Below are 13,627 nucleotides of genomic sequence, written 5' to 3'. Positions count from 1 at the left end.
ATGCTTCTGTCTGACAAGCCCAGGAGAAGTGGGTGCTAGCATGCAGAAAGTTTGGAAGGGCACCCCTATAACAGAGGCTACACGGAAGTGTCAGCAAGCAGCCAAAAATCTTGGGACAGCAAGTGCAAAAAAAGTTCATGATCCATGGGGAAAATATTATCTGGTGAAAGAAGAGACTTCCAGGAAAATCAAGGCACATCACAGACAACTTATGTATGTAGTGCAGCAAAATCGTGTACTGCTGCTGGCACTGCTCACAGAGATGGTGGTCACAACCAGCAATGCTGGCAGGGGTGGTAGTAACTAAAGAAATGAAACAACGAGTCCTGACATTAGGTAAAAGTGTCTACACAAAAAGCAACGGAAACAATCTGCTGTAGCCACAGAAAGCAACACTCTTATATTAAACTTTTCAAGTAACAGGAAGAAAACAACATCTCAGAAAGAAGATCAAAGTCAGCTGCTGATGTGCCTGCTGTTTTAGGTGTCATGGCAATTGCATCTGGGTATGATGCCTGAGCAAGCAGGTTTGCAAAAACTAGTGATGATTACTTCAAGTTTTTGCTCAAACTTTATAGAGGCTTTCAGTTTTCTAATATGATATAGGATACTTCTTTTACACATGGGGACAAGTAATACGAACATATTGATTTGCTTTTTCCTTCATCCTCAAACACAGTTTGTAAACTAAATAAGGAGTTCAAGACTTGACCTATCATACAAGATCTCAATAGTTTAAAGAGAAATTTAATTTCCACTGTATACACTTCAGGGTTAACAATATGAGAATTACCATGGTGCACACACTTGCTAAAAAAAATCATATTGACAACTACAGATGAGGTGAGAGAGGAGGTCATTGAAAACATAAATGGAATTGAACCACTGTCACTGGTCTTTAATAAAATCTATACTGTCATAGTATTAGTGCAAATTAACTACTAAATTTTTCATACATTGTCCATGAATTTTTCCTTCAGGTTTAAGAAAAAATGTCACACTTTTCTTACAACTCAGCAATATGCACTGGAGAATTGAAGGGAGATAGAAAAGTGATGAAAAGAAAGCAGCTCCTTTCCTGCACTCCTATAAACAATTTACAGATAATTTTTTACTTTCGCAGTTACCTGTGCACTTCTTGATATTGCTATTTCTTTTCCCATGTGATCCTAACTTGCATCCAAAATTCTCCTCCCAAAATTCTGCAAACCAGACATTTCTTCGATTGTTAGCAAGTGTTCTGCTCCGAAAATATCTATCAAATCCTATATTGAAGAGAAGTGAAAGAAGCATTAAAATATGATACGGTATAAAAATAGTAATTTAAATACAATATCAGATTTTTTATAAATATAAGAACAAGAAAAAGCTTTAGGCACAAACTATTTTATGAGCATAGTAGCATCTAAGGATTTGATTTCATTTCAAGGCCACATAAAAATCACAGGGTACCTCTTTGTTGAACAAGAGAACATCCAGGATGCCTATAATTCTGATTCTATTTATATAGTTAGTGACATCAGTTGAGAAACTGAAGATTTCTACTTAAACCTTATTGCAGCCTTACCACTGCAATCCAGCTGTCTTAATGAAATCATGATTAACACATCCCATCTGGATTAGCTCCTTGCAAGTATTTCCCTGTGGCTAAATTCTCTGTGTAACATCCATAGTGTTCATTTTTCCTGATCAATTACCAGTTTAGTACACTTACCCAGACACTAAGAGATGTTACTACATCCAGTACCCTCACAGGAATAAGGTACTGCAAACCAACTTCCACTTCATTCACCAAGTAAGAATCTTTCTTAAAACAGTAGCTTCTTAAAGTAAGTTTAGGAGTGGAAAGCAGGGCATAGATCAGTCTCCTCCCCAGCGAATAATTACATTCATCCAATTATTCATTATCAATAATCCAATACTCTCCTTATTTGTCTCAAAGAATGACCAGGCTATGGTTAAGAAGCTCTTAACTCCAAGTGCCATCATTATTTGACAATTACAAGATTGCCTAATTGCAGATTCAGCATCTCCTCATCTCAACAGATATATGAAATTATTGCTGGATCAGGCCAACTCAGGTAAGTTGGCTGGAAAGCTTTTCCTGAATTCTCTGTAATCAAGGGCAACATGATTTTTAAATTATTTTCAAAGAGACCTAAAGTACTTGAACTTTGACAGAAAATGAAATGTTTGTGCCACATGTGTCCTTACCATCTATGGATGTTCTTTTGGGTAGAATGGTTACTGCTCCTTCTGCAATCTCCTCCTGCTGCTGTACTGGTGAAATTTTTGACCCCCAGCTGTCTGAGCCAATCCAGAGGAAATGTCCAGACTGATTAGCTTTTTTGGCTGCTTCCAGTACTCTCCTGCAAACAAACATCAAATTACCAGTTAAACGAGTTCCATTTACAAAGAACTTGAGAAACCCAACATTTATTTTGGGTATGCATAAGCTTAAAATAAATAATTAATCTATAGCTTTTACAGTCTAAGGTATATTCAACAATATCTGTAATGAACTCAAGATATAGTAATATACAAGTTTATTTGTTTAATCTTTAGCTATATTTTCCTGGCATTCTTATTGGTTTTTTCATTTTCAGTCACCAAAAAACTATCTATTGGCACTGCACTCCTAGGAGCTAGGAGAATCTGGAACCACACAGATAAAGGACCAGCACACCCTATAATTATGACTCAATTTCTTATCATCAGATTTCCAAGAATTTTTACATAGGATTGAATCTGAAACTTCTTTGTTAGTCTATTTTCCACCAGCCAGCCAAGAATCTTTATGAAAAGGAACATCTTCAAAACACAAAATTAGGAAACAGGCACCTAATATCATCTTCATTGGCAAACATGATCACTGCTCGAGCATTTGGAGTTTCCAACAAGCGCTTAATGATCTTTTCAAATTCTCCTGGTCTTGGTTCCCGAGGGATTTTGAGTGACTGAGCAATGCAAACACCTCCTAGGAAAAATTAAAAGGACAAAAAAAGAATTTTAACACAGTAAATATCCACACTTCAAATAATTCTTAGCTAACCAGGCAAGCAGAGAAAGCAAGGTGCTAATCTGAGATATGACAGCACAGCCAAAAGTAACATTATTTATGTGTTTTGAAACATGCTTTGTACAGGCTTACACACTTGAAGCTGCATTAAAGAGTATAGCACAATTACCTCTTACTTTATATTTTAAGGATATTTTTGAACAACAGTCTGAGGCCTGGTGTCAAGCACCACACTGGCTCAAGTGGACCAAGTTCTCCAGACGTACCTAATCTATAGCAGCTGAGAATCCAGCCTTGCCACAGCATTGCATTGCACCACAGATCCACAGTTTTACAGTCACCTTATGTTCATGATGTGGCTCTTCAGTACCAGGAACTGTCACACACCTCTGCTTTGTCAGCAGAGAGTATGTAGCAGAGAATACATACAAATCACTTTTAATTGTTATTATGACATTCTTAAATTTGAGATGTCTTAACTATTTAAGAAGCTGTCATTGAATATTCTAAATTACCAATCAGCAAATGAACACAAACAGAGATGATGTTTATATTTCTTCCTGACAAATGGTGCTGATTGAAATCTTTATATTTTACCTGTCAAGTAAAAAGGGCTGATTTCTACAGAAATTTAGTGATTTCTAATAGCTTTCATAGACCAGGGTAATCTCTACTCTCCAATTACAACACTGTTATCTGTGTTTAAGCATACAAGAAAAAAATTTCTTGAGCCTGTTTCATGAATCACTGAGTCCATATTGTAACCAGATTCCAATACCATAGGTGATCTTTCTGATTGTTTGCTGATTTGTTTATTTTAATTATTTGTTCTCTAAAAACTATTGCATGATTCTCATTACTACATCTGATGCCCACCAATGTTTGTTCTTGAATGCTGTTATTCCAACCATAAGAGCTTCTTATGGGGAATCTAATCACTAATAAACCCAGAAAATTAAGAAAATGAGAAAATATTTAGCTCAGACAAAAAGTGACAAGTTACTAGACAAACACAAGCAAATTGCACATTTTGCATCCCTACATCTAAATACTTCTACATTGAAGATTGTTTTCAGTGCAAATAAGAATGTGTTTTAAAAGACATGTTCTAATTTTAATGAGTTTTAAAAGAGGAATTCTATTTTTAATAAATGCTGGTATTCATCTTCTGATGTATAAGACCATTTGAGACACATATATTTCTTTGCATTAAATGCAGTTAGTCAACCGAAGTCACAGCTGGATGGCTATGTTGTACATGGGGAGGATTTCCAACATTCTTATCCAACTTGTCCCTCCTATAAAAATGTTAGAATTCTGGTTTTCCAAAGTTCTTCACAAATTAGGTTGTTGCACACCTTCAGTGATAGGATTTGAATAAAAACAAGGGTTCAGCCAGGTGAAGCTTGGCATGCAGATCTACATGAAGGTGTTACCAAGGTCTCTTCTGTAAGCTTCCTTAAGTTTAATGCATTTAATCTTAAAAAAAAATTATATATATATTTTTATATATATATATATATGTCTGAAGGTATTTCTCTTTATTCAAAAAATGAGTAGGAATGGTTCAAAGTAGCCCCAAATCTGTCAGTGATTAAGAGGCACTGAAACAATGCACATAATGACCTGCTTTAACTTTTTGTTTAGCCTTGATTTGGTCAGGCAGTTGGACTACATGATCATCTGAAATATTCCAACCGAAATATTCTATTCTATTCTATTCTATTCTATTCTATTCTATTCTATTCTATTCTATTCTATTCTATTCTATTCCACTCTATTCTATTCTATTCTATTCTATTCTATTCTATTCTATTCTATTCTATTCTATTCTATTCTATTCTATTTTTAGAAAATGCTGGAAATTCATTATCAGATTTTGTGCTGCCTTTGCAGAATCTCATGGACGTCAATAACTCTCTGAACAGTCAAATCCTAAGTTTGAATCAAGTTTAGACACGGCATAAATGAAGCATAGAGTCATCAACTGTCAGTGTAAAAACAATTTTCAAATTACATCATCCAGTTCTATTAACAGGCAAGCATATCACCTTTTTCAGTTAGGCACCAATTACTTCAGATGTTACATTATTATTTTATTCAATTGAGAAATTCATTCTGTAGTGCAAGCTTTTCCTGAATTCTTCTCTGTTTTATATGAAAGAAATAATATTTGCAAGTCAGAATACCTCCCATTTCTAACAAACAGTTGTTTGTATATAGGTCTTTGCCATCCATAAATAGTGCAACAATATAACATAAATAATTTACTCTTATTTGCTATAAAATGTAATACAGAACCTTTTTATGGCAACAAATTTCTACATTTTTTTAGGAATATCCTGTCTTCCCATGATGGACAACTAATTTGCCAATAATAACAAATTAGCCTTTATAACAGATGATCCTTATATTTACCAGGTATTTTTGAAAATCCAGTAATGCGAAGATGGACACTTTACTGTGAAAAGCTTTAACCAATTATCTAAGCTGATATTAGGCTATAGTGATAGACACTTCAAAGGCCTTTACTGTCTTTCTTAAGTACCAGGGTTGAAATATAAGAGAAATATTTAGCAGATATCCTGTAAATTTAACAACCAGCAATTCACTGTTAAAAAAAGAAAAGCTAGAAAAAATACCAAGCTCTCAGCTGTCCCCGAAGTCATGCGGTACAAAAAAGTAAAACAGATCCTAAAAATGATATAAAGGAATAATTTGTAGCCTCATACATTTTGTAAGTGTATTTTTCAACTACTTCTACTCGTGCAATGGCCCTTAAGGAAAAAAAATCATTCTCCACACATAAAAATCAAATGCAAATATTACAAAATGCATATATATAATAAACTACATACATCCATCTACAGTTTGTGTGAAATGGATATCAGGCAATGAAGAACTGCAGTATCTAAAAAGGCTATTTTCAGTGAAAATAGTGTAGAAGAAACATCATTCCATCATTGCAGCAGCAAGTTCAGTCATGACTGTACTGTGTATCTTGGCATCTTTGCATTGAAGAATGTGTTAAGTACTACCAGGAACAAAATAAAGTGCACTTCAGCCTTGTTGCTACATTTATAATTAATTGTGTCAGCTATCTCCAACTCACAAAACACTTTGTATACATCCTTACCTATATACTGCATATACAACTGCTGCTCAAACACATAACAGGATATCAATTTTCAGCTAATGATTAATTGCTGGATTCACAAAGGTATTCACAACATTACAGCGTCTAACCTCTTGGCATCCTGCTGCCTTTGAAATCTACAGCCGGGGCTAAATGCCCAGACACAGAGAGATAAGTGCCTAGAAAAAGGATTCCTATGAGCCAGCAAAGTAAATAAGGAATAATTATTCCACCAAAATAGGTTGCAGAGGTACTAAAATACAAGTTTAAGGCTAGTAGTTAGGATTAATCTTATTAAGTGTGAACAAAAGAGAGATTTCCCCAAATCAAGAATAAGTAGGGCTTGAGAACAGATATCTCTAATGTGATACCATGTATTTACCACTTGCTGCAGAGGTGCCAAGGGGCAGATGGTTCAGACATCTAAGGTCTCAAGAGAACTTATGACTCTGAATTACAAGAACAAATTTTGTTTCACTCCATCAGCATTTCTGACTGATTTGGCATGGTGACTGCTTGTCTCTGTTGGTTTCTAAGATCCTTCATTGTCTGGGGATGCACTTTAAAAAAAATGCATTGGTCTAGATTTCCCTTGGCTAAAATGATGATAAATCTAACATTTGTATAAGGAAATGAGAGCTAACTTTCCTCTTACTGAAAAGAAAATTGTATGTTTAAGTGCCATCAATTAAAAGGACCTATGATGAGGCTTCAGAGAGCGCTGTGGTAAAAGTTATTGAGTAAAGGAGTCAGCCAGACAGACTCAATTCAGGTAGCTACCGCAAACAGGCATCAGTAATTGTACCCACTGCTATGGCATCCATTCCCTAAGTCAGATATGACACAAGAGATGAAATTAAGAGTTTGCATCTATCACACATTTTAAAGACAGTAAGAGGGCACTGAAGGAAAGCAGTTCTTTGTCTACTGTGGAAGAAAATAAAGTCTTACCACCAAATTCTGCTAAGCCTCTTTCACCTGTTTTCAGATCTGTAAAGCCAAGGTTTTCCTCAGTCAGCCCAGAGGTTGATTGGAGGAATAAAACAGTCAATATGAACTACCTTGTACCTTGTGTCAGTGATGACAAGTATCCATTTACCTTCTGTCCACAGCTATGAAGTGCCATACCCAGCACCTGGGGCATGGGGATGATAAAGGGAAGGAGAGCAGAGGTGGGAGCTGGAAATCAGGCTCATGGCAGTAGCTGCCTTATTCCTGATAAGGCTCACTCTGGCCACTCCACACCATGTTTACAGCTGGAAATTCATGTGCTTTTAAAACAGAGACATAACCAGACCTGGCCTACAACACATTTTTATCTATGTTGAGATGAAAATCACATCTTAAAAGAAATTGTTCTGGGCTAGGCTTGCTTTGCTTACAGATACTCTGTATAACAAAGCTTGTAGGAGCACAGGTTATCACTGTAAAAAAAAAAAAAGTGAGATATTTTATATATTGGCAGGACAGTGGATAAATAACCCTTTTTCAGTGGTCTCACAACAATGAGACAAATGGGAAAAAAATGGATAGGTAGTACCCACATAATTTTAGTAGGTAAGCATAACAATATTTATAATAATAAACACTGATTTTTGCCTGTGTAATTTTTGAAGTCACAAGATGCCATGCTGATTATAAACCATTAAATGATTGACTATATGAACTATCGTGTCAGAAGATATTGAAAGTGTATTTGGAAAATAGCAAGCAGACTTGGTAGAAAACGTGTACAAAAACACTAATTTCCCGAAAAAAAAGACTGAATGGTGAAGCTATATGCAAATACAAGGTCTGAATTGTCTCCCACCCCAGCTAGGATTCAGCACTACATTATGGATCAGCTAAGTAGGATATATAAGAATGGTCCCTGGTTTTGTACTGAGAAAGGTGAAGACAGTTTTCAGTTCAAGTGATCACTGCTGGGACCTCAACTGTACTACTCAGAACAATTTTACCACCTGAACTATTTCCCCACATAAATATAAATAGCCTTACCATTGTAATAGGGAAGGGATCAAGCTATGCACTTAGCAATCTATTCGTTAGCAGAAAGACCTCACCTGGCTCAGTACACAGCATCGCAAGTTGATTATTTCATGAGAGCTTCGTCACAAATCACACTGTTCCTGAAAAAGCTCAAGACAAATAGCCAGGCCATATCTGGGATCCAGTCCTACCTGGCACGAAATTCTCAGCTGCCTTCAAGTACACATGTCCTTTTTTACTATTGGTTATAGGTCACTGGTCATTAGGCCAACAAAATTTTAATGTTGGTTTTTGGAAAGTTTCCAAGAGACATTACAGAAATATGTGAAGGCACGTAAGTTCCTATTCCAAGTAGGGGAACAGATGTCAGAGACTCAGAAGAAGCCTCAGCAAGAAACTCCTGTGAGACCCACAGGGTGCTGCTGCAGGCAGACAGAGCCTCTGTCTGACAGAAGACTGCACGCTTCTGACAATATGGCATGACACAGAAGAACACCAGGAAAAACACACAAGTGCATTTCTCCTCCTCTTCCAGTCCTTCCACTGGTTATATTGAAAGTCTAGAAAATCTAGACCCAGTTACTGGAAAGATTGTTCCAACTGCAAGGAACCTAGATCAATATGAAGATTATTGAAGATACTAAAAACTACAAGATGCTCCAAACTCTAGTTCTGTTGACAAAAATCAGAATAGTTTTGTTATTTAGTGAATCCATCCAGACATTCCTTTTAAGCAAAGAGTTCATTATTTCTTGAACTTGGATGATAAGAAATCAGAATGTTAAAAAAAAAATAAGGTAAGTGACTGTTCTGCATGGGACTTTTACTGGTGTTGATAATCAGTCACTTCTAGCAATTATTTAAACTAAAATCAACCTTCCATCCTCTTGTGTGTCCCTAGATTCCCCTAAGAATAATTTTCTAGAGTATAAGTCAACAGGCGGTGACACCTAGGAAGATATAATTACAAGTTGAAAGTAAAATTTCTCAAGCAATAATTCAAAATTAAATGTTTCCTTAATGCCAAAGTGCTGATGCTGGGAGGTCTGAATGCAGCCATGTATTTTGCACAGAGCTACCTTTAACTAACTACCCCAAGAAATTATACTCTCGCTGACGCCGCTGTGCGGACTTCAGGGTAGCTCAGCTTAACCTGAGCATTCAGCATGCCCTCTGCTTCCACCAAAGCCAACGCCATGGCATCTTACCTGCTGTTTATGTCCAAATCTGGTTAAATAAAATCCAATTCCAGTGCACACCTCTTTTGTTACAGTCACAAACTATCTGCACTACAGAAATAAACCAAATTCTTGTGTTTTTTCATTTCCCCAGAAGAACAAATACCTCAACAAAAAGTTCACCGACTTACTTCTGCAAAGGCAGTTAATTCTTCATCCAACAGTGGCAGTACTTTTTGATGTAAGGTAATCGAAAGAAAATATTTTTTAAATAAGTAATATAAACAGGACTTTACTCTGAATTGACAAAAGTGGCACATAATATCCAGTACACTTAAATATAATGGTGGATGAGAGATTTTGTTATAACCTTTGAACAGACAAAAACATTCTGCATTTAAAGCACATATATTGGTGTCTTATTTTCTTCACTTAAGTAAAACTGTATCTGCTCAAAATCCCTTAATATTTATGACAAAGATTTTTTTATTGCACAAGCAGGTTGGTGATGCTTTTTTACTAACCTGTCAGGTACAATTATGAGCTTTCCTACTCAAAACTAACAGCTGTTAGGAGATCAAAGCGTTTTTTTATTACAATTTTTCAGAAAAGGTTTTTTAGCAAAGGGTTTATTGTTGGGTCTTACATTTATTAATTCTTTTGCAAAAAAAAAAAAAATAGAAAGCATTAAGCAAGACCATGAATGAACACACCCATTCCTCTTGAACCTGTTTTTCAAATTCCAACATGTACTCACAGGCATACAGCCATGCATATTTCACAAGCCCATGTGCTCACACAGATCTTTACACTGTGGTGGAAGCAGATGCTAATTCTAAAATAGAAAAGGCAGAGAGAGTAATCCAGCTCTGCCGCTGCATGAGACCACTGGCTACTGGCTTCAGTCATCAGTTTCTGAGGTGACATGAAACAGGAAAGATCTTCTATTTTGCACTTCCATTCTGAAAAGTAAAGCATTCTCTTTCCATTTTTTCTTTTTGTTTCTCCCAGAAGAAACAGTTTCAAATGTAATGCTACTGATTCTGTTAACACCAGCATCTGATGGAAAATAACTGCAAAGAATATTCCCACCATTTCCAAACCTACAGATTTTCTTATTTTTTCAGATTTAAAAAAAAAAAAAAAAACAAAAAAACAAAAAAACCCAGCCTACAATCAACACATTTTTTATCCTCTGATTTTTAGTGCTATTTGTGTAAATGAACGTCAACTTTCACAGTCTTGAAAGTGAAAGGCTAAAAGAAAAATCTGTAGTGGTGAAGTTTATGAATGGGTAAAAAACATCTAGCCACTCAAAAAAAAAAAAGAAAATTCTGAAAAGAATGAGTCCTGGGAGGTTGTGAGAGAAGATATTTCCTCTCCACAGTAACTCCCTGGATAATTACTTCATAAAGGATATGGCATGCCCAGTCAAACTCCAAAACAATGTAATTGAAATAGGCCTCCACTTGCATTTACTGATCAGCTGTTGCAATGCTTTCATAGCTATGTCTTTTTACCATCACAGTGGATATAAATATTTCCCTCTGGGGAAGCATTGTTCTTGCTATGTGCAGATTTAAAACTTGTAGAAGCATAATATGAAAAAATAAATACACTGTGATTTTCTGTTTTCTGGCTGCATGCCAGGTATATCCCCAATGAGGAATGGAGACATTCTATATTTTGGGGTTCTTTTTTCTTTTCTAAAGATCTGGGGAACCTAGGTTATAAAAAGAAATTGCATAAATTCAAAAATATTTTCAAATTTTTCTTTTAAATTAACATTAGTTCTGATTTATATAAAAATATTAGCATGAACTCAAAGCCTGGCATTACCTAAAGTATTTTCCTCTAAAAGTAAACTTGCTTGAATATGGCCCTAATTCTTTCCTCCGATTCTCTACAATTCTCCATATTAATGGGCTTGACTAGTTACAAAGATTTGGATTTGATATTCTGCATGGTTGAGATGCTAACAGCAAATTCAAAGAAATTCTGGAGGAGGTTCAGGCATAAAAATCATCAGTTCACCTCCAAGTAGAGGTCCCAAGTCTCAATCCACAATAGTTCATAGAAGATCATGAAGATGACACAGGAGCTTATAGCATTCCTTATAAATATGTGTAGACAGGAGAAGAAAGTCCATCACCAGAAGGACTGAATTTTGTTAAAACATTTATTTCTAAATAAATATAACCTTTCTTCTTTCAGGATACTTTGCTCCCTGCAGGTCTCTTTTTTATTCCATGTTGGGGGTTAGGTTTGTTCCTTCTTTCTCTAAAGAATTCTTTCCCCATAAGTTACCAAGGAGACCAAGTGTTGGATACTTGAGAGTACTTAACCGAAACAAAGATGTGGACAAAGTTGGAAGGGGGAGCAGGTAAAAGACAGAGCTTGAGGCAGCTGCGGGCTCTTCTTTTTCGGGCGTTCGGGGAGACAGAGAACGGCTGTTACTGGCTGGAAGAGTTTCACTGTGGCCAAAGGGATCCAATCCTGGGAAATCTACTATCACCGGTTCGGCCTGAATCCTGTGTTTTCTCTGCCACCCGCGGGAGCTGGGCCACTTCTGCCTCGCCTTTGGCTTCTTCAGTGCTGCTCCCCTTGCTACAGCGTGACCCTGCACCCCCTGCGCTGCCGGGACATCCTGCCCCTGCCTTCCAACACACCCTGCCATCCCAGCTACCAGCCCGGGACTTTTCCACTGTTTCAGCTTGGTGCTCTGAGGATCCTGCAGGGACACCGAAACCAAACTGCCCTGGGTTTTGTGAAACAAAGCCCTCAAGGTTCTTGGTACTGTTTTCCTTTGTTATTAATGCTGTAGTTGTTTGGTGGGGTTTTTTGTGTTTGTTTGCTTTGTAATACATACTAGTAAAGAACTGCTATTCCTATTTCCAAAATCTTTGCCTAAGAGCCTCTGATTGTAAATTTATAATTGAAAAAGAAAAAAAGGGGTGGGGGGGGGGGGGTTATACTCTCCATTCCAAAGGAAACTCCAGTCGTTTTTTGGTTTTTTTTTATTACCTGGCAGATACCTGTCTTCCCAAACCAAGACATTCCATTACCTGCCTTGTTTATTTTAAATGTTTTACTGGTGGTATAAAAGACTGTTTTCACTTAAGTTGTCCTGGGTTGCCTGATTTTAATAGTAGGCTGCTATCCTGCTTCTCCCTTGCATGCTTTTTAATTCTGTAACGGTGTTCAGGGACTGCATTCCGTCACCTTCTTTGAACTGAAATTCTGTACACAGGCAGGGGAACCCAACTTTTAATCATGCCTTCGAAGAAAAATAGCAGCTGTGATTAATGTTCTCCTCCTGAAACTTCTTGGTCTGCTTAGTGAAGACATTCTTCTTCTTTGTGGTCATAAAATAATCCCAGTTTCCTTGTATTAAAAAAAAAAAAAAAATCCTTATGCTTTTTCCTAGCTTCAAGAAGATATGAAGCAAAATCAATTTTTATCTTTCTTCACATATTTCTGTAACCCTAAAATTCAATATCAGGAAATTATTCTTAAAATTAGGTATGTGTTATTTAGATTAGGTTATATCTATTAATCCAATATTTATTTTCCCTTAATTTGATCAAAATTGTTTGAATATAAAGAATTCCTTAACTTTAATGAAGATAAGTCCAAGTTTGACTAGTGATGTTTGAGCTTAAGTGTGACATTAAAAAAAACCCTCAACTTAGAAATTAAAAAAAGAAAAAAACTGCCAGCTAATTCTTTTTCTGAAACTGGAAAAGGATAATTCTGTGGTTTCCTCAACACGAAATTATGCACAAAAAATTGTGAGGAAAATCAAGAAGGGATCACTTCTGACAGGGAATCTTGTAGGTAAGTCTAATGCCAAGAAAGTAAATATTACATAGATTCACAGTCTCCTACAACAAAATGGAGATGCACAGGGATAAAATTGAGTTTATTGTATAAAGTCTCTACATAGCTATACTGAAGTTAAGCCCTTGCTAACATTATTCAAGTGCCCACTTGCAACCTGGTGCTCAAGAGAGCTTGTCCACTTTCATGGAAATTTTCATCAGGAGCCAGGATGACTTCAGCCATGCAGGAACAAGCTGAACAATTATCTTACAGAGATAACATCATATATGAGGAGCTCTATTCATAAATTAGACTAAAAGGGAAAACATTTTTCAGGCCTAAGGGACAATTGTCACCACCTACCTTGGCCTCTTCCACTTAAGGTTATCAGAATATTTTTCAAAGGCTTAACTTAGCTTTTGGAAAGGCAGTTTCATTAAAAACTAAATATTTTGCACTTGTCTGAAAATATTTTAAAGTATG

At 36.3% G+C, this 13,627-nt stretch overlaps 1 protein-coding gene across 1 annotated transcript in view; it reads right to left on the bottom strand.

Moving 5' to 3' along the window:
• The window catches only part of GRM8 (glutamate metabotropic receptor 8), a 311,526-nt gene that overhangs the window by 169,268 nt on the left and 128,631 nt on the right, over nt 1-13,627 (bottom strand). Inside the window, exons 3-5 of the mRNA XM_066182978.1 lie at nt 2,842-2,977; nt 2,215-2,369; nt 1,128-1,265 (exon numbers count right to left, since the gene is read on the bottom strand). Coding sequence (XP_066039075.1) covers nt 1,128-1,265; nt 2,215-2,369; nt 2,842-2,977 — 429 coding nt within the window. The remainder of the gene's footprint in view (nt 1-1,127; nt 1,266-2,214; nt 2,370-2,841; nt 2,978-13,627) is intronic.

This window comes from Chamaea fasciata, unplaced genomic scaffold (genome assembly GCF_029207755.1).
Source record: "Chamaea fasciata isolate MVZ Bird 193981 ecotype frontalis unplaced genomic scaffold, bChaFas1.0.hap1 SCAF_5, whole genome shotgun sequence".
NCBI classification, from domain to species: domain Eukaryota; kingdom Metazoa; phylum Chordata; class Aves; order Passeriformes; family Sylviidae; genus Chamaea; species Chamaea fasciata.
Note: the sequence above shows the minus strand (reverse complement) of the source record. Positions and strands in the feature narration are given on the sequence as shown.